Genomic DNA, 21,291 nt, shown 5'->3' with positions numbered 1-21,291 from the left:
TAAATACAAAAATTACATTTTTAATGAATGAACTGTGGCATAAATGTAATGACCAGAAATAAAAGTAAAAATGTTTTTAATTGATACATGATGCGTACTGCTCATGCTGAATACATTACAAAAACACACATTCACTTAATATTTATTTGCCAGGTGAAAATAAAATATTTCCAATAATAAAATGTGTCCCACTTATTCCCTTATTTGTGGGCTACCAGGTAAATTAAACTTGCCTTGCACAAATCCAATTAACATAAAACAAGCTTTAGGTCCAAATCGGTACAGACCTTGTGAACAGAAGTGCAGACATTCAGACAGCTAAAAGAAAATAAATGTATAAGTCATAAAGTCTCAGTCTTTAACTAGTTGTCACAGCTGTGTGATGTACATCCCGTAGTGAGAAAACCAATTAGTCCATCTTGTCCTCGTTGGTTTCTTGCTCAAGCTCATGTGAATAGCAGCATTTGTCTCCATGTGTACATGTTCCCTAAAAAAGAAAGAATAGTATTTTTAGGTAAAGAGAGCTGCTGTGATTTAATATGTATGAATTCTTGGTTATACAAGTGGTTTATTTTTTAACTGACAACTAAATCTTAAAAAAACAAAACGTATACGTTAAATCATTTATCACACATCCTGGAATAAGAGTTGGATAATTCTTTGACTTAAATAGGCCCTTTTACATTACAATGTCTTGATTTTGTTTTTGGGGTCTACTAGAATGTTTAAAAAAAATTAACTTTTTTACATTGTTGCAGCTCCTCCTTCAGAAAACCACAATGTGCTCTGATTGGTCAGCTGTGGATTAGTGTTTTTTGTGACTGGTCAACTGCTTTAGGCGCGTTTCGGAAATGTCACATCCTTTACCATAAATGCTTAAAGTAGCGCTTAAAACACAAAACTAACGGAACTCAACCAGGCCTCGCCTGCTTTTTTTGCTTATGCTTTGGGTGGGAATTATTTAAATGAGGAATATTGTGACATGTACGTTCCAAGAAGAAAATTTAAAACTGCAATCGAGATGTTTCAGGGAGTTCAGAAACAGTGCTTACTGAATAACTCCCTTTGGAACGGACTTTGTAACTTTGCAGATCTTTTTCATGCTCAAACAGCAAGGTTATGCACTAAAGAAAGTTGAAAATGTAAAAAAACATAATAGGTCCTCTTTACCTTTGAAAATTATAAAGAAAATAATTCACTTCTAAAGTGAAAATCTAAAGCACTGACCAATTTGGTAACGATAGCTAATAAAGCAACACGTTTGAATGTCTCTGAAATCCCTATCATATAATACTGAATTCAAGTGAATGTACCTTTCGAAACTTTTTACATGGGAGGCTCTTGAGTTGAGAAGAGTCTGTGATCGGTTTCTTTCTTTTACCCTGAAAGTGTTTTCTTTTGTCCTCCAGCTCAGATGAGATTCCTCCACTAAATACAAGAGGGAAAAAGAGATGAAACTTTTATGATGACACAGATTTTGCCATATTTGACTAAAGAACAGTAGTAGTATGACCAACCCAGCCCTGGCACGTGCTTTGGGTCCCCAGTTGGCCTGTGGGTTCTCCTGGAAACGGGTGAGGTGACGTTTCCGTGACTGAGGGTTTGCGTCCTCTCTGATTTCAAAGCAGGCCTGAAGACTAAATGAGTGAATACGAAGATTAAGGGTAATAAAGTTGTATTTTTATTAAGCTAAAACTAAATTAAACTGCAATTAAACTAAACTAAAAGGCACAGCAACCGATATGACAGGGATTTTAATATAAAATAGCCACTAGATGAATAAATGTAAGGCGTTTAATCCTTACGTTGGCTCTGTGGAGAGAATGCGGTGGGCAGGACTGGTTTCTGATAACCGCTCTCTCTTCACAGGGTTTGTCTTTTCCTGAGGGATAAGCAAACAGAGAAACTACATTAGAAAACAAGGTATTGTCTTAAGAACTTTTGGGGAGGATCTTATTTGTGAATGGGGATCACTCACCCAGCAGCGCATGATATCCCATAACACCCCAGCGGGAGCGTCGGTCTTCACAGCATTCTTACAGGCATGAGAAAAAGATACTCTGTACCCAGCGTACAGGAGAGCTGACCTACACAATAGATAGAAAGTGAGGACACGCTGCTATCTACATACATGGCTTGACACTTTTTTGCTCACCAGCCACTATGGCTATTGGTTCTCCAAAGTTACAAGCCACTCAGCATTTTCACTGGCCACAATTTTGACATCAATACCATGGGGGAAAACTGTCAGATATTTTTAATATTGCCTCATGGCAGCAGGTATATTAGGCTGCTGTCACTTTAAGACCTGACGCACGGATCCATTACACAGTTACACATGGGGTTTCCTTCTCAACTGCTTACGTTCACTTAAAACATAACTGACTGTGTTTACGTGAATACTCAACAAGAGCAGCATTGTGACATTATTTTGTGTGTATTTGACCGTTTAAGAGCAAATAACCAGTGAAAAAGAACTCAATTTAGTACTGAGAGTCGGCTTTATCGCCTTTTTTCACCTTTCCAACCCTACTGTTTCTACTGTTCCCATTGCAACCCTCTACAATGCGAGTAAATCACTCGCACATGTAAGTAAATTTCACTCTGGGCGACTAAATAATGTCTATCATTAGCCATTGGTTAATAAATTCTTAGATTTTACTCACCAGTGTGTGTGTTAGATGCCAAGTATAAGTTTAACATAGATATATTTTCACTCGCTGAACATTCTGATTGAGAGCTTGAGAGTTTCGCTCTCCATCAAGTGATCTGTACTAGTATTTCAAATTCAAACTGTACCTGTATTTGACGTACTCTTGACGTAAACTCTAGTGTGAAGGCGCACCCTCGCCATCGCGTTTCTCTCACTCACGCAAAGTGAGAGGGAGCGAGAGTCTTACATACCATGCAAAATCGAATTAGTAGTAGTATTATTATCCTGATTATGAATCTTTGATGATGACTATTATGAATTACTATTATCTATTTTTTTACAGAAACACTGAATGACCAACATTATCTTAAGCACCACCACCTGTTCTAAGTTCAGTTAAAATGACAAATATGCATGCGTGATTATCAAGTTTTAGTACTAGTTCTATCATTAAATAATGCTTGATTATAATATAATCCTTGATTGATTGATTTTAAGAGTGTACATTTAGATATTTAAAAAGCTGTGCCATTTTACAAAGATAAGCTTATTTGGTGGAATATAAAATAATTATATATATAAATAAAAACAATTATATAATAATAATAGGTGTGCGTGGAGGGTTGCATTGGCTTCTGGCTTGCTTAGTTGGGGAATTTAAATTTAACATTTAATTTAGTATTCAACAATATTATTGATCTGCCTGCATTGACACCATTATGTGAGAACTGAACTGAGCTGGAAGATGACATCACGGTTTTCTCCAGAGCAGCTATATATAAATTAACTAAATTAATAACTTTTTTACAACAAAAATGAAACATCACTGAACTGTGAAGATATTTTCTTCTGGAAACAAACTTTGTTGCATTATTTTCCTGTCATCTCTGTAAAGCTGCTATGAAACAATCTGTACTGTAAAAAGCGCTATATAAATTAAGGTGACTTGACTTTATGTGCCACACTTTGGGGGTCTGTGAGAACAAAATCTGCGGGCAGGAAATTGAAACGAGCGAGTGAGGGGAGGCGGGTTTGTGTCAAATTGCTGTCGTAGAGATAAGAGAGTGAGAAAGTGCAGCTGGTATCGTGTATCTACGGAAAATGAGTATTGGAAGCGTTTCAGATATTTCACTATTGATATGTATGGAAAAATCTATATTTTTGACAAAACTACATTGCACTTAGTTTTTTAATTCAGATGCCGTTTCAAAAGACTACAATTGAAAATGACAACTGAACCAAAGTGGCTTGTAGGAGTGACTGAGTTACACACCACTGCTGAAATCCACCCCCGTTTGGCGGGTAATGTCAAGCCCTGTCTACATATCTGTTACAGTGCAGTAAAGTATATATATATATATAAATGAGTAAAAACAGTAATATTGTGAATTATTATTATTACTGAAAATAACAGTTGTCCAATTTATTCCTGGGATGGATGAATTTTCAGCATCATTACTACAGGGTTCAGTGTCACATGATCCTACAGAAATAATTCTAATTGTGATACTTTTTTCAGGATTCTTTAAAGAACAGGATTTATTCGAAATAGACATCTTTTGTAACATTATAAAAGTTATTACCGTAACTTTTGATCAATTAAATGCGTATTTGCAGAATAGAAGTCAATATTTAAACATTTTAACAGTAGTATATAATACGCAGGTTGAAAATGTTGCATCGAGTTTACCTGAATTGCAGCATGGGCGGAGTGTTGCAGTGAACTGTGCTGCTCAGATGATCTAAAGCATAGTACAGAGGAACATCCTGCAGCTCCTGAAACACACATCTTTCTCTCAGCACTCATTCTCTATTCAGTGAACCAAATCTGTTATTGCCTGGAGACGTTAAAGATGTTATAATTATGTTGATGATTATTAATACTAAGTTTAATAATGACTGACCTCAGTCACCATGCTAAGCACCCCTTCGATCCGCTTGGAAGTTCTGAAGCGAGTGGGGTTCCCTGAAACAGCACTCAGAATCTTCTGAACAAATGTAATGTCATGAAGAGGCTCCGCCCAGATCGGGCCACCCAACTACAAACACAGAGAGAGGAACAAAGAAATCAAAACAAGGAAGAACTACAAATTCATGGTTGAAATATACTATAGCATGTCAGTTGGTTTTATACATTGATGCACCGATATCACAATTCTGGCCAATACGACAAGTTGATAATTTTTTTTTATGTTATGAAAGATAACTGATAAATGGCTGATATTAAAATTATATACTATCTTGTCTAAATATATAAAAGAGAGAATAAAAACTAAAACCAATCATTTTAAACACTACAACATTATAATTTACAGCAGTATTTCCCAAACTGGCTTTGTGAGGGAACTGCAGGGGGTTCATTAACAAATTAATGAAATCATAAAAACTAATTACTAAATTAAAACTAATAAAAATAAATAAATAAATACTTTTGAAATAAAAACAATCCAAATAAAACACTTACTAAAAAGACAAAATATTTTATTTGTTTACCTGCTTGTCATGTGAGAATCAACCAACCTCAGAGAACCTTCACCATGCAAATGTGTCATTAAATTATTGAAAAATATAACTGTTTATTATAACAATTTATAAAATTTTATTATAAGTTTATTTTTTACAATGTTTCAGCAACAAGCCTTCATCACCTTGATAAAGACTGATTGCCAAAACATTGGTACAAATAAAATAGTGAGTGTGCAGTTATATTTCCCCCCTAACTTGCACCTACATAAAGAGTGCATTTGCTTAAACGCTTCATTGAAACATGAAACTTAAAATCTGAGGTGGTACTTCAAGTAAATGTTTTAGGTCAAAGTGTTACAGCGGATACATTTTTTGGGGGGAATCCCTGATGTACAGTATGAAAAATGTATGTTAATTTTGATTCATATTAATGGAAATTAATATTAGTTCATTTTAATTTTATAAAGATGACACATAACAGCGTTATTAAAATATTTGTGTTTAAGACATATTAAACAAAGACAGTAAAGGAAATTACATAGGAAATTAAATGGACGATTAAATATCTAATATTTGCTGATATACATCCAATATCTACTGATACTGGTATATTAAAAAGTCTCTAATATCGGCAGATAACCAACATGGTTTATAAGTAGGGATGCAGGATGTATAAGTACACACTAATTAACAACATATCAATGGGATATTTTATTTTTTGTAATAAACATAAGAGGAGATATTGATGGTTCAGACCTGGTGTCTCTGCCCACAGTGTTCACAGTTAGGCCCTACAGGGGGTCCAGTGGCTGCTGAATACTTCATACTGTAAAAACATAAATATACACAATGATACTTCCAGTACAAGAGCATTGACAAAAATGTGAAACGGGAGATAAAAGATCAATCCTGGAGGTAGAAATACTCACTGTTTGCCTTGGCTTATCCTTTTCCCCATCCTTTGCAGATGGAACGCACCACAGCCGACACAGTTATACAGCAGCGCCTGCTTACTGCAAAACACACACACACACACACACACACACAGACACACACACAGACACACACACGCACACACACACGCACAATGTTTGAATGTTTTTGAAAGTCACAATATGTTTCCTAGGGCTGCATTAATTCAATCAAAAATACAGTAAAAAAAAAAACATTTCTATTATCAAATATTATTACAATTTACACATTTTCTATTTGAATATATTTTAAATTGTAATTCATGTGATGGCAAAGTTGAATTTTAAGCAGCAATTACTCCAGTCAAGAACAATTTATTATCAATGTTAAAAACAGTTGTGCTGCTTCATATTTATGTGGAAACCATAAAATATATTTTGTTTGCAGGATTCTCTGATGAATAGAAAGTTCAAAAGAACAGCCTTTATTTGAAATAGAAATCTTCTGCAAACCTATAAATGTCGTTAGTACTGTCACTTTTGATCAATTTAATGCATCCTTGCTGAATAAAAGTATTAACTTGTTTAAAATTGACCCCAAACTTTTGAACGGTAGTTTCATGTATGATTATTATTACTCAGCTATTTTCTCTATATATAGATAGTCAGAGTAAACCATGTATGTTACCTTGCAGAGTTTTTGACTACAGCCTGGCCGGTTTTGACTCTGACGAACACACGGATGTAGAAATCCACGCTCACGCTCAAGAGAGGTTCAATGTAGCGCTGATGCACGGCTGCTCTCTGATCTAAACTGTGCAGGATTATACGCAGGGCCTAGAATAAAAAGAAAGAGCGTGAGAAAGACATAGCTATGATTCCATCATTCCATCCATTCATCACAATGCCAGTGAGCCCCTCTTACCATCTCATGACAGTATTTGGACTTGATGGACATAGAGCCATACTTGCTGTAGCAGGTCTCCCCGCTGTTTCCAGCCATTACAGCCATGTCCGTACACGTGACGCAAAGCAACCCTGACAACAAGAGAGCGAGATTACTCATGTGTATGTGCTTGATAAATTCAAAATGTGCATGTGAGAGAAAAGCTACAGCGACTGACTCACCTCCCTCACTCACAGCCTGCACAGCCGCGTCCAGAAACGTTGATGGGCTACCGTAGGGGTCAAGATCAATGACATCATAGCGTTCCTTCCTTCCTCTTGCCTCATACATCACCATACTGGAAAGATGGTGTTATACCAGGATTTAGGACAAAACAGAATCTGGGTTATTGTTAACTAAAACTATAGAAAAATAAAATCTGGTTAGTGAAATAAAGCTGCAATTTAAAAAAACATTTATATATATGTATATATATATATATATATATATATATATATGTGTATATATATATATTACATTAAATATTATTATGTTATATATTAAATTTAAAAAAAGTTTGTTGAAATGCTAAAATATCAAAATAAAAATAAAATGTATTACAAGTTATATAGAAATACATTTTTAAAAAATGGTCACACTTTACAATAAGGTTTTATTTGCCTTAAGTGTCACCGTCCCACAGGTGGGACGTTTGCCACTATATATTTAAAACAATAATATCTTAGTAAAAACCTAAAGTAATATTGACAAACTATATATCATTTGAAAGCTTAAAATCTCTAGTTTTCATATTTGGTGACTGTTTTCTAAAATAAATTACAGAGGAGCAGTAATTTATCAATTTGCAACAAGAATATTTCATATTCATTAGGAGTATTTAGGCCTTTATTCTGAAATAGCAATAAACATGAAAAATTATGAAAGATTGGTAGAAACCTCAGTTTGTTTTCATGCCAAGAGTTCAAAAGATAACACCAATTCCATTTTATGAGAAAAAAAGGTCTGAAAACGTTTTAAATATAAAGAAAAATATTATGGATTCTCGATTTGTGATGCGGCTGCGAGCTATAACGCACATATGTGGTTTTTTTTATGCATTTATTAGAGGTTGAATTCAAATAAAATACTGCCAAACCACCCATACTACTTCTGAATAGGATGTCTACTTCATAAATTGTATGAAAATTATGGAAATACATGGTTCAGATCACTCAAAACATTTATGGTAACAGTAATGGAGTCTGGTGTTCACCTAGTGAAAAAGTTGGGTACTGCGCCTGAATAAAATCTTACTGTAAACTCATTTTTTGAGATATCAACCTAAAATTTGGAACACAACTTGTTCAGATTTTTGGCTTTAATTTTCTTGCAGTTTTAGAGTAAAATATGTTTTATAATATATATATATTTTATATAAAATATTAATAATTATATTTTACATTAAATAATTTCATAAACTTAAACTTATAGAACTTTTTTTCTGTTTCATTTTTAATAATTTCTACAATACACTTCTACACTTTTCTACACTTCTACAATAATCTGGAAAATGTCTGGAAAAAAACAAGACCAACCATAAGTCAATATTCCAAAGCATTCTTGAATTACAACCATTTAAGTTTGGATAATGATTTTTATGTCTATGCGAAAAAAGGGGGGGTGACAGTTAAGGGGTGCATGAACTAACAATGAACAAAATTTCTACAGCATTTATTAATCTTAGATAATGTTAATTTCAACAAATACTAATAACTTTAAAATAAAAAAAGTTGGATCCATAAACTTTAGTTAAAGCACCATGACCTAACATTAACAAAAGTTAGTAAATGCTGGAAGAATATATTGTTCATTTTTAGTTTATGTTCATTTTTAGTTTATGTTAATAACTGCATTAACTAAAGTCAATAAATGAAACCTTATTGTAAAGTGTTAAAAAACATATAAAATGTACTACTAAAATGTACTTGCTAAAATTTAAAGTAACATTTAAAAAAATGATATATAAAAATAAAAGCTAATTCAAAATATTAATAAATACTTTAATGGCATTTAAATAATACTAAAATAAAACTTAAACTTTAAATAAGTGCTAAAATTAAAGAGAAATATAAATAAATGTAAATATATATATATATATATATATATATATATATATATAAACTTGTACAAAAGAAATGCGTCTAAAACTGAAACTAAAAAAATAAGTTAATTCGAAATATTGATAAATACTACAACAGTATTTAAATAACACTACAATTACACTTAACAGACTAAGCCAAAACAAACTTCAGCTGTCAATAGACAATAGTGTCAATAGTTTGTGAGTGTATAAGCAAATACTTGAATATATAAAAAGGACCTGGCATCTCTTTGGCTGGCTTGCAGGATGTGAGACACGTTGTTGTGTTGTGCATTGCGGGCGATCAGGGCTGCAGCTTTATCAGAGTAATCATTAGCAGTGATGCTCTTCAGCCCAGGAACCTCCAGAGCAAAACGTACTGAACGCAGGCCTGACGCTGCCAGACCCTCCAGCACACACAGACCTTGCTAGAGCAAAAAAGAGAGATAAATCACGGTACATTTACTTATTGGCAGACACTTTAAGCCAAAGTGATTCACAAATGAGGAAAAAGCAACAGCAAGCGAGTCATAAGGAAAATACTGAAAAAAACAAGACAGAGTGCAAACACCAGTCATGTAAAAAAATCTTACTTCTACATTTTTTTTATATTCTAAAACACATTTTACATGAATTTGAATCATTACTTGTAGCAAAATAATTTAATTTAAATAAGTGTTGTTATTGTTAACTAAAACTAAAATTATTAAAAATCCTTTCATCAATTAAAATAAAGCTGAAATAAAACGAAATACAAATATTAGATGAAAACCTTCCCAATAAAATTAAAAATGTTGCCTTGGCATCTAACCGAAATTAAATGAGTTTAAGTTAAAGTAATACAATTACTAAAACTGTACTAAAAAGAAATAGAAATAGAAATAAAACAAAAACCTAATAAAAATGTAAAAATCCCATTTGAAAATAACAAAATCTTTAAGTAAAATTAAAAAGAAGACAAAAGCTAACTCAAAATATTAATAAATACTATAATAGTATTTAAATAATACCCAAATTTCACTGTAGCACACACAGACCTCACATCTTTCCCCTACAGAAGTAGTGATGTATTCCTTCTCATCAGCCTCCTCTTCCTTTAGCTGCTCATTTTCAGGCAGTTCTGATGCTTCCTGATCCACCGTTCCATTCTTCTCCTCTGAGAGTTGGACCACGACTCTGTCTTTCTCCCCCGGGACCAGGATCCGGACGCCCCTTTGAGCCAGCTGATCCCTGGCAAACTCTGTGATCACCGCACACCTGATTAAAGAAGGTATATGGTAAGTTTAAAGGCGAGGTTAGAAAACAAAACATCAAGAGATGTCACACTGGATGGCATACTCACGTTAAATCTCGGTTGAACTCCTGCACAGGGTTGTAGAACACCTCATTAGCACTTGGGAATAAAATGGCAGCCTTTCCTTCCCTGACAACTGTCTCCCCAGGCAAAAGCCCAGGTTCTGTAGATGAGGTCTGATTTCTCTCTGTAGAGCTGGAGGGATTGGTGTCTTCCTTTGGTACTGCTGTGGTAGTACTGTCTGCACATGAACTGATGGTGTCTTGGGATTCTTCAGGTTCTTTCTTGCTGTCCATTGTTTTAAAAATTTTCAGGACAAAACTGTGCCTTGTTGGGAGGATCTGAAGGAAGGATCCTCTCTTCTTAGGAAATGCTAATGACAAACCAAGACACCTATAGGATAGCTGAAGTGTAGTCCTTGCTAACATCTACCAAAGAAAAACCTTGTGACCTGTCAACACAAAATTGATTTTAGTTAATAATAAGTGCTTACAAACTCCCACATGCTATGTCAACTTAATTTAAATAAATAAATAAATAATAAAACAAATAATTATATATACACACACACAACAGCTCCCAACTTCCCACACCTTTTGACTGATGGATTTCCATAAGTTTACCCTTTTTTCAGTCAAATATTTTAAAACCATTTTATATACATATACAACTCACATACAATTTCAACCTATTAAATTATATATGGACTAGACAAATGTTTCTAAACCTGGGCATCCTCACATTCATAATGTAACTAGCCAAGTTAGCACTACAGTTTATCCTCTTGCCTTCCTACTAACCACTAATTATCCTTCCAAAAAATACTTTAGTAATGTCATAGCAAATCAGACACGAACAAAAATAAAACACATCGCTAAATGTACACTACCATTTTCACTTGTCAACTGTTAGCTCGTGTGTTTCAGGGAGAATTCACGTGCAGCTCACCACTGTATGTGAACTACGGAAGCCTTGTAGTACTAAACGCCTGACTGAGACGCCAGGCACTGCGCACGCGCACAGAAACCTATAGAAAGTGCTACATTACACTGTAAAATAAGGACACCGAGGACGAAGCAGTGTCATTTAGGAACTAGTTTCAACACATTTAGGTTTTTTTCATAATGATTTTTAAATATAATATACTACCTTTTATATATAGCCTACACATTAGAGAATTAGAGCATGCCAGTAACTAACAGGGTCAGAATATAATATTGTATTTTATATTATATTGTTTCTTTATTGACATTAATGACACATTTTTAGTCTGTGCTTGTCTATGCTTTGGCAATGTTGCATGCAAAAAATCTTTAAAACTGAATGCCAGTAAATGAGCAGTAAATTCACAATTAAGAAAAAAAAAGTGTTCTGTAGCCTACTGTTTGATAAACAGACTAATTTCTCTAATTGTACTGGGTATTTTATCTGCTCCATTATTTTTCAATGAATTACCATTGTTATTACCAATAGTGTTGTTATGCATATGGTGTATATTGATGTGAAGTTTAATATATATATAAAAAAAATTAAAATGTCAAAGGTTTTTTTTTTATTGGGGGTGGTAGAACACAATAAATTTGCACTCCAGAAGTTTTTAGCCAGGATAATTTTTAATATAACTGTGTTCCGCTGAAAGAAGAAAGTCATATTTACTTAGAATGGCTTGAGGGTGAGTAAATTATCGGACAATATTCATTTTAAAACGTAAAACCCTTTAAAATTTGCAGTTGTCATGACAGTACGTATTTAGCTATTTTATAGTTCAAATTTCTAGATTCATAGTTTTATATTAAACGTAAATTCCATAAATACATTTCCTGCGTAAAGTATGCCTTCTCTGTGCAGCATTAAAAATTCTTGATATTGATATGCCACTTACAGTTGCTCCTTCTGTGCAAATGTCACATTCGAACTAATAATCTAATCCAGTCACGCTCTATAAACACTAATTGTCTATACGCCATATAATGTGACCCCATTAGAGCGACGTGATGGACATATTTGGGAGGCGTTTAGTACAAGCTCTTCTCCAGTGCGCCATGCAGAGCTCCGTTGGCATGCAGAGCGCGTAGCACCCAGACCCCAGACCCAAGGGCTTCACCTGAGTCTAGACGCTCCACACGGCTCGCTTTCTGATCCAGCGGAGAGCGCGCGGCACGGTTGCATGATAGCGTTATTTTTGTTGGTCTGTGCATGATTGATCGGTAACTCTGTGCTCTAACCGGGGTGACAAATTGATGCACCCCTCGATTATTCTGCGCTCGGGTGTCTTGCCTGTGCATTCACGATGAATGGCTGCACGTAGAGAGATAGAGTCTTGACTCCTCCACCACTGAACCACTTTTCAGCAGATTGCAATCAAGGGGGTGAGTATTTTAATGCATGCACGAGAGAGGGTCATGCCACTTTGAGTGGGGTCAAGGGGCAATCACGTGGGTTGAACAAGGGGTCGCATTAGTTATTGTTGTGGCACGGGGTAACAGAAAATGTCGAGGGGATTTTTGGATAGGGGTATTGTTTTGTGAAGGTGTGCGATTGCTTTGGATGGGGGATGGGCGTGCAAAACTTTAACCACTTCAATGACTTGCTGCCGAGAGCTTGATTTATGGGGCATCAATACATCCATTTATATTTCCCAACTTTTTTAGCCCACACAACATCGCTTGCAATGTTAGCGCATGTTTCTGGACGATTTGAGGATTTATAGTGGATGATTGAGGGCATTATGTGCATCGCTTTCAGACTTCAAGTGGTTAATAGTGTCTTGACTCGCCCCCCAGTTGCTGCATTTGTCCCGGGATGACCTGTTGATGTCGGGAAAAGATGAAGCCGAGCCCCCTTCCCTTTCCTCCAAAATGGAGTAGAATTTAACCACAGAATATTTTGTGTGAAATCCAATGATTCAGATGCGTGCATACAATTAGGACAAGCCTACTTCTTAAGAAAGCCAAATTGCAAGTAATGCTAATAATAAAAATGAATGCATGTGGATGCTGTTGGTCGAATGAAAGCGTCTTGGGCATTGCTATTCTGGTGTGCACAGGACTGTAATTCAGCCCGACATTGCATAGCATTGCACTGCACTGGCACCGAGGGGGCGAGAAACGGATGTGGGCTTCTCAATAATTCATCTATCATACTATTTTGGTGACAGTATTTTTGAGGGCTGAGCAGATTTGAGCTCTTTGGTCGCAGCATCAAGTAAGGAAACCAGGAAATTGGGGCATTGTTTCTTGTATTTTTAGCCCCCCTGGGCCCGTGCCAACCCGGAGCTCGTGTCCAACTGGGCAGCGGTGCGGGCACACACTCTCACCGGGAAAAGCAGCCCTTCCTCGGCCGCACACATCACAGAAACACCGGCGTCCGACTCTCACAGTGAGATTAAAAACTATCGCTAATTTATTACATTTATGCTTATAATTAAAACTGTTGTTATTATTACTCCTTTGAGAAATAGTGTTGTGCGAGTGAAACAGAACAAATAGTCTGGATGAATAAACCGCATTTCTCCTGAACTACAGACAGACATTAATCGACCATCTGAACTACTAACGTTAGTTTAGTCTTAGACTAAGTTTATGAGAATTTCTTAATGTGATTGCTAGTAGCTAAAGGACTAGCTTTAACCCTTTAAATTAGGATGACACAATCCAAAAAATGAACTATGGCTACTACTGTTTCCAAAATACTATAGTTATAGACTCGTCATAATATTTTGCATAATATCAGTAAACCGCATAAGAATCTTTCTGTTATTTATTTATTTTGGTGGAGTGGTGGCTACTATCAGAGTTTTACAGTAGTAAGAATAACTGCAGTAACATGGAAATAGATGTGTGTGTGTGTATATATATATATATATATATATATATATATATACACACACACACACACACACGTATATATATATATATATATATATATATATATATATATATATATATATATATATATATATATATATATATATATATTAGTTAAAGAGTGTAAATGGAAGTTTCTTTTAGCAGCAAAATTTTGGTTTGTAACTTTTGCACGACCTCCATGACGAATCTTTGATCTGCTTTATATGCGATCTGATCAACCTTTGCACAGAGACACAAAGCTATAAGTTGGTGTGAGATTACTCAGTACACCCTTACTGGGGGATTTTTGATCAAACTGTAAGGTACTTTTCAGTTGTCGTGTTTTACTACTCAAGAAGATGCTGTGTTGATGAACAATATAATGTTTTGATTGTTAAGAGTTGTTAACAGAGTCTTGAGATACAAGTTTTAAAAGTGTTGAGCAGACTGAATGAACATAAGTAAACAATGTATGCACATAAAAGTAACTTAATTTGTAAGAGTTGTTGGTCATTTAGTACACAGATATGATTTCATATCAAATAGAAACCTCAAATAAAAACGAGTTCTTCCTCTGAAGCATGTTGTATTTCATAATACAGAATGGATAGAGTGTCATTGCATTAGGCATGTGCTCTAATCATGTTAAAGAATATTCACTGAACCTCTTCTTGTTTACCATGCACTCATCTTCTGCTCCTAAAAGGATTTTGTTTAAGTTCATGCTGACCTTTGGCTTAGAGGAGATTCTAAAATATGTATGATCCTAAAAAGAATAGGCCTAGACCGTAGGATAAATTGTTTACGGCCCACAGAAAACCTCTGAATGGCCCTAGGCATGAGCTCTAATCTTCAGTTATATTAAGAATGTGTATCAACATTTATTGCTTCTGTTCTGTGTCTGATTTCCTGTGGTGAATGTATGTATTTTCTGTTGCTATGTTACAGACTTAGTCATGGGATGTTGTTTGTGGGACTACATGCATTGACCTTGGAGTGAGAACAGAGAGTCGCATTGTGTCTCAATGGTTTTATAAGAATAGATGAGATATACATATATATTTATGTGTATATGTTTTTTGTGTGTCAAGATTCAAAAAATCTTTGAAGCTTTATGTTGTATGTTAAGGGTGGTATTGGGTTTATTAGGTATTGGGTGGTATTTAAGGGACATAGTTTAAATTACACGTGTGCAAGACAACTTTTATGATTTTTTTTTTTCAAGAAGTTATCTACACTATAATTCAAACGTTTGGGGTCAGTAAGGTTTATTTATTTAGCAAGGATGCTTTAGGTTGATCAAAATTGACAGTAAAAACTTCTTTAATGTTACAAGAGTTTTTTCTTTTGAACTTTAAGTTCTTCCTGGAAAAAAAAAGTGTTTATTTCACACAAAAATATTAAGCAGGACAACCTTTTTCAACATTGATAATAATAAGAAATGATACTTGAACACCAAATCAGCATATTATGATTTTTGAAAGATCATGTGACACTGGAGTAAATGCTGCCAAAAATTCGGCTTTGCCATCATCACAGGAATAAGTGACATTTTAAAATATATTAAAATAGAAAACTGTTATTTTAAATTGTAATAATATTTCACAATGTTATTGTTTTTACTGTATATTTTAATCAAATAAATGCAGACTTGATGAGCAAAAGAGACTTCTTTCAAAAAACATTTAGAAAATCTTACTGAGTCAACCTTTGAACATGTTTCTATAACTTTTTTTAATAACCTATTATGTCATCTTGCCTAAACATTTTTGCCGCTGTTGAGTCTTTAAAAAACAGAACAAGATTTTAAATTAGACAATATGAAATTGCGTGATATTCAAACTTTCTTACAAACAATTTAAAACCATTTATGGCTATTTTATGAATATAACTGTACCTGGCATCATATCCCACTGGTAAGACCGTATGTAATCGGCACACTTTTTCACATTTACCTCACTGATTTGGTGAGAAAATGTCTGGAATTCTGTGTAATTGATATGGTAAAATTTATTAAACTACGATGATTAGTAGTAACTGTTAACATTAAATAATCTAAATATTTGAAAAAATGTACACGCAAGGGGCGTGAATGTGTATAAATTTGAATGACAGGCTAAATATCTTTTGGGAAGCTGTTGATGAGGATTCTGTACAGGCCTACTTACTGGTCATCATTATTACATGATCATTTTATAATTGAGGTAAAAAATGAAATACCAAGTATTTTCTGTTTTCACAGACTCTGTGGTGCTGGGCTTTGCGATATGGCTCAGATGCTGCAGATGGCGATTCCCAACTTTGGCAACAATGTCCTGGAGTGCCTTAACGAGCAGAGGCTTCAGGGTCTGTACTGTGATTTGTCAGTGGTGGTGAAGGGTCACACATTTAAAGCCCACCGGGCAGTGCTGGCTGCCAGCAGCTCCTACTTTCGTGATTTGTTCAACTCCGGAAGTAAGAGCTCTGTAGTGGAGTTACCACCAGCGGTTCAGCCTCAGAGCTTCCAGCAGATCCTTTCCTTCTGTTACACTGGTCGACTTAGCATGAACTTGGGTGATCAGTTTCTCTTAATGTACACAGCAGGATTCCTGCAGATTCAGCAGATAATGGAAAAAGGCACAGAATTCTTCCTAAAGGTCAGCTCTCCAAGTTGTGACTCACAGGGTCTTCACACTGAAGAAACGCCATCAGAACCCCAGAGCCCCGTTACTCAAACTGGGAGTAGCAACATCGGAGGGGGTGCGGTCACCACGGCAACGGCTCGACCTGCTTCTTGTCTCACACCTCTTCCGTTGATGTCAAGGGTGAAGACAGAGCAGCAACCTCAGGCCCATCAGCCCCAACAAGAAGCATCATCATATTCAGTGGTTTGCACTCCAGTTGCAAAGCGTCTTTGGGAAGGAGGTAGCCGTGAAGGAGGTGGAGGTTCAGGGGCAGGTGGAGGAGGAGGTATGAGAAAAGCAGCCCGTTATTCGCAGGAGGCAGCACGGGGCATGGGTGGGGCCCCACCACAAAGTGCAGCTTTATTGGGTGGAAGCGGTACCACTAACAGCAACAGCAACAACAATAACAACAACAGCAGTAGTACGCCGGACGGCACCAGCCCAGGCACCCCCAGCATGTACACCAGTGACTCACCAAACTCTTACCACGATGATGAAGAAGAAGAGGAAATCACAGACGAAGCGACGGAAGAACAGTACAGACAGATCTGTAATATGTACACTATGTACAGCATGCTAAATGTAGGGGCAACAGGTAAGAAAAGCTGACGAATTTAATTTCATTGTCTGATTGCTAATACTTACCAGTTAAATTCATTGACTGACACTGCTGTGTAATTGTGGGAAATTAATTGGGCCAAGTATCGAGCTCTGAGGGACTCCATCAATAGGATTATTGTAAAGTAGACCGTTTTTTTTATTTTTATATATTCTATTGTTTTCAGAAAACTCAAAATTACAGATAAACAATAAACCGTTAAGCAAACTGTCCTGTTTTTTCCATTCACGGTTCCCCCAAAAAGAATCTAAGCAACATATGAAAAGCAAGAAAACGTTTACTAAAAAAGAAAAAAACTAAACAAAATGGGGAGAAAAGTTCATTTTATTTGTGTATTATTTTACTTGTACATTAATGATATTTTTTATTAAACAAAGACAGAGAATGTAAATCAGTGGGGAGAGATATATTCAACATCTTGACCAGTGCCATTAATTTATTTGTCTTCAGTTTGGTAGTCAATGTAAGCTCTTGTAATGTTTTCTTTTTCTTTTTTACGTCTTTTCCTCTTTGGTTTCTTGGTTCAGCCAATGAACGAGTGGAATCACTACCCGACCACCTCACAGTTGAATCAAGGGGAAGAGGAGTTCGAGTGAGGCAAGATCTGGCCTCTCTTCCCACTGAGCTCATTGCACAGATTGGAAACCGCTGTCATCCTAAACTCTATGAAGAAGGTGACCCTGCTGAGAAACTGGAGCTAGTAACCGGCACCAGTGTTTTTATTTCACGTGCTCAGCTGATGAACTGCCACGTTAGTGCGGGCACACGCCACAAAGTGCTGCTCAGGCGGCTACTTGCTGCCTTTTTTGACCGGTGAGTTTTGGAATTTTAATGTATTCTGCAGTAAATAAACTAGAATAAATAAATTAGTGTTTAAATGAGTTGTTCACCCAAACATAAAAATTCTGTCATTTACTCACCCATATGAATTTCTTTCACAAAAAAAAAGAGATGTTTAGCATAATGTCCTATTTGTATCAATGAAAGTTGATGGTCATATGAGTTTGGAATTACATGAGGATGAGTAAATGATGCCAACATTTTCAGTTTTGAGTGAACCAGCTCTTTAATAGTAAATAATATATTAACATGTATTATTAATGAAAATTTAACCAATTGTTTTAGGGATTTAGAAAGTGACTTTTTTTTTAATACAATTTCAGGTTGTAGAAGAAAATGGTCCACAAAGAGTTTGTGTGAACAGTACTTTGTTGATCCCATTTGCCCTTGCAATCTACAGGTCAGATTCTGTGTGTTACTTAAAGTGTCCTTTTCTGTTTTTCCCGTAGAAGCACTCTTGCAAACAGCTGTGGAACAGGCATCCGCTCCTCCACAAATGACCCCAACCGCAAGCCACTCGACAGTCGGGTTCTCCATGCTGTTAAGTGTAAGTGCTGTATTGATGCTGATATGTTGTGGTATAATATTTTGTTATTGGTTAAATTAGCTATTTCTAATATGACCCCAGCAGTTTTATCTACATTAAAACAGTCCAGTTGAATTTTTAAAGTTGGCATGAAATGAAAATTCACCCCATCTATTTTGTAAATGCATTTTATAGATGTTATTGTGAATGATTAATCTGTGTATTCATATATTTTTGCCTCAAAATGTCATAATTCGATCTTCCAGTGAAAACAACAGACTGGTGATGTATGCCGGACTTCTCCAATCGTGTAGTTTCACATAAACCCCAACCCTCCACAAATGACTTAAAGCTCTAATTTATTTTTGAGTGCAACACCCAAATCTCAAAATTCAATCAATGGATAACCGATGGTTAAGTCCTGACCTACTATATATTTTTTTCTGATAATAGGATGTTCGTCACAATATGGAAGGAAATATCTGTTGCTACTTGTGACTTGAAGCATTAAATATCTTTGTGTAAAAAGTGCATGAAAAACTAACGATAGTAAAAAAAAAAATTATTTTTTGTTTATCTCCAGTTTACTGCCAGAACTTTGCTCCTAGTTTCAAAGAGAGCGAAATGAACGCGATCGCTGCAGACATGTGCACTAACGCACGGCGCGTGGTACGCAAGAGCTGGATTCCGAAACTGAAGCTTCTGATGGCAGAAAGCGACGCTTATGCCAACTTCCTTCCGGACGCTGCCAAAATGGAGTCTGACGGCTTGGGGGTGGAGCATGCTTTTGAAACAGGATCCCTGGAAGGTGGCACAGCCTCTGATTCAGGCCATTCATCCACAGATGCCCTCCAAGGTGTGAGCGGGGATGGTAGCAGCCTCTTTTAGTGAGTAACAATACCATGGTTCAGTTATTCTTTCCCTTCCACTTCTCCATCGTATCTCAGTCTCACCTTGGGCGTTGATGTCATCATGGAGTCGAGAAGTGTATCTTTATGAAGACTGTTGTTGAATCCCACTTCAAAATCTGGTTATTTTTATTTCCCCATTTAATTTTTTAATTTTTTTTGATTGTACATTGTGAGCCCTCCTCTCCATACGGCAGAAACACATTCCTGAAGAGGAGGGACCTTTGAGGACATTTGGGGTGATCTGAAGGGGAAATGGTGTCTGGAAGCTCCTATCCAGTCTGAGAACACTGGCATGATTCTGAATGTATCTTTTTGGAGAATCCAGAAAGTTAATTTTGCTGGACGTAAGATTGTATTCATCTGTTAATATTTAGTAGCTGTATATCTGCTTTTTTGGACCCCATTTCCTCCTCTTGCACCAACACCCTTAGGCACCTTTTTTTCTTAAAAATATTTTTATTTGAACAACATTTGTAATTTTTTGCCAACTTTTCCACTATTTGTCTTGCCAATTATCCCAAGAGAAGCAGTTTGTCATGATTTGTGATATGAATTTGTAAGAGGCAGATGAATCTGTTTTGCTGTGTGTGGAACTACTGTGTGGTTTTCATTGTCGATAGAGAGGGTCTGTGCAAGATTCTCACCTTTTGAATCAATGAATGGTGAATTGTTGTCCACATGTTTTTGCATTAGCAAAATCCAAAATCTATTTGAATCATTTTATTTTGGTATATTACCAAGGCTTAATATTGTTACTTTGGTAGGTTTAATCAAATCGACAAGTTTTTACTGTCAAAAAAAATCCCAAAACACTCCCACAAGCTTAAAAATCATTAAGGTCTTTTACATTTCTCATTATGTCTTGTATGTAGTTTTGTATAGATGGTACATGGCGTCTGTGTGATGTGCATGGTGGCTGCAGACTGTCTTACAGCTGACTGCTTCATGCACCTCTCCCACAAGTGTGGTGCATCCTGCCGCATGGCGCATTCTGACATGCTACGCCTCAGCGCCTCTGACAGATGCACTAAACGCTCTGATGAAGTGAGCCGAGTGCAGTATTAGAGATTGGCACTGAACGGGCATCAGTGCCACAGCTATGGTGGTTTCAAATCAGTAAAGACCACTCTGAGATTGGAAGCTCTTTTGTAGTCTTATTATGTGAATTTGAAACGTCAGTTTTTAAGTGTTTCGGGTTTCTTAAAGCGGGTTCTTGAAGTCTGTAATCACAATAAAGAGCTGTTGTAACCCCAGGCTCGGTGATGAAAGAAAGTGACCATGTTATTTAAAAGTGTAGTTGCACCAGTATGTGTTCAAATTAGATTCCCAAAGTATGACCTGCATCTTCAGGTGTTTTAAGCACACTTATTTCCTGTAATGGTTGGCTATATTGTTTAAATGTTTGATTATGGCTTAAGTAATGATTTGATTGGTCAAGATCATCCCATTCCAAAATTATGATAAAAAAAAATTTAAGTAAAAAAAAAACTATATTAGTACATTTACCCCTGTTATTTATTTTTATTTTATTTTT

General features: G+C 35.8%; 2 protein-coding genes across 9 annotated transcripts; one reads left to right on the top strand and one right to left on the bottom strand.

Moving 5' to 3' along the window:
- Positions 1-59: 59 nt before the first annotated feature.
- trmt1 (tRNA methyltransferase 1) lies at positions 60-12,629 on the bottom strand. Of its 6 annotated transcripts, none has more exons than XM_077203740.1 (16): positions 12,455-12,629; positions 10,399-10,801; positions 10,094-10,313; positions 9,297-9,484; positions 7,159-7,274; positions 6,956-7,068; positions 6,719-6,867; positions 6,049-6,132; positions 5,876-5,945; positions 4,558-4,692; positions 4,344-4,429; positions 1,979-2,087; positions 1,806-1,882; positions 1,518-1,637; positions 1,314-1,428; positions 60-487 (listed from the first exon to the last, which is right to left on the bottom strand). In XM_077203740.1, the coding sequence occupies exons 2-16, from the start codon at positions 10,776-10,778 to the stop codon at positions 410-412; spliced, it is 2,040 nt and encodes a 679-aa protein (XP_077059855.1). In that variant the 5' UTR covers positions 10,779-10,801; positions 12,455-12,629; the 3' UTR covers positions 60-409. The 6 variants fall into 6 exon arrangements, with proteins under 6 accessions (XP_077059855.1, XP_077059853.1, XP_077059852.1 ...); XM_077203738.1 differs by lacking the exon at positions 12,455-12,629 and adding an exon at positions 11,240-11,344; XM_077203737.1 differs by lacking the exon at positions 12,455-12,629 and adding an exon at positions 11,299-11,336.
- On the top strand, positions 12,347-21,029 carry nacc1b (nucleus accumbens associated 1, BEN and BTB (POZ) domain containing b). 3 transcript variants are annotated; one of them, XM_077203741.1, is made up of 5 exons: positions 12,347-12,719; positions 16,441-17,456; positions 18,008-18,293; positions 18,770-18,867; positions 19,430-21,029. In XM_077203741.1, the coding sequence occupies exons 2-5, from the start codon at positions 16,466-16,468 to the stop codon at positions 19,732-19,734; spliced, it is 1,680 nt and encodes a 559-aa protein (XP_077059856.1). In that variant the 5' UTR covers positions 12,347-12,719; positions 16,441-16,465; the 3' UTR covers positions 19,735-21,029. The 3 variants fall into 3 exon arrangements, with proteins under 3 accessions (XP_077059856.1, XP_077059858.1, XP_077059857.1); XM_077203743.1 differs by having other exon boundaries at positions 12,636-12,719; positions 19,113-21,029; XM_077203742.1 differs by lacking the exon at positions 12,347-12,719 and adding an exon at positions 13,151-13,728.
- Positions 21,030-21,291: the final 262 nt, after the last annotated feature.

The sequence above is a fragment of the Siphateles boraxobius genome, unplaced genomic scaffold, assembly GCF_051911475.1.
Source record: "Siphateles boraxobius isolate OS27281-9 unplaced genomic scaffold, OSU_SipBor_1 5, whole genome shotgun sequence".
NCBI classification, from domain to species: domain Eukaryota; kingdom Metazoa; phylum Chordata; class Actinopteri; order Cypriniformes; family Leuciscidae; genus Siphateles; species Siphateles boraxobius.
The sequence above is the reverse complement of the archived record's forward strand: the minus strand, read 5'-3'. Positions and strand labels throughout refer to the sequence as shown.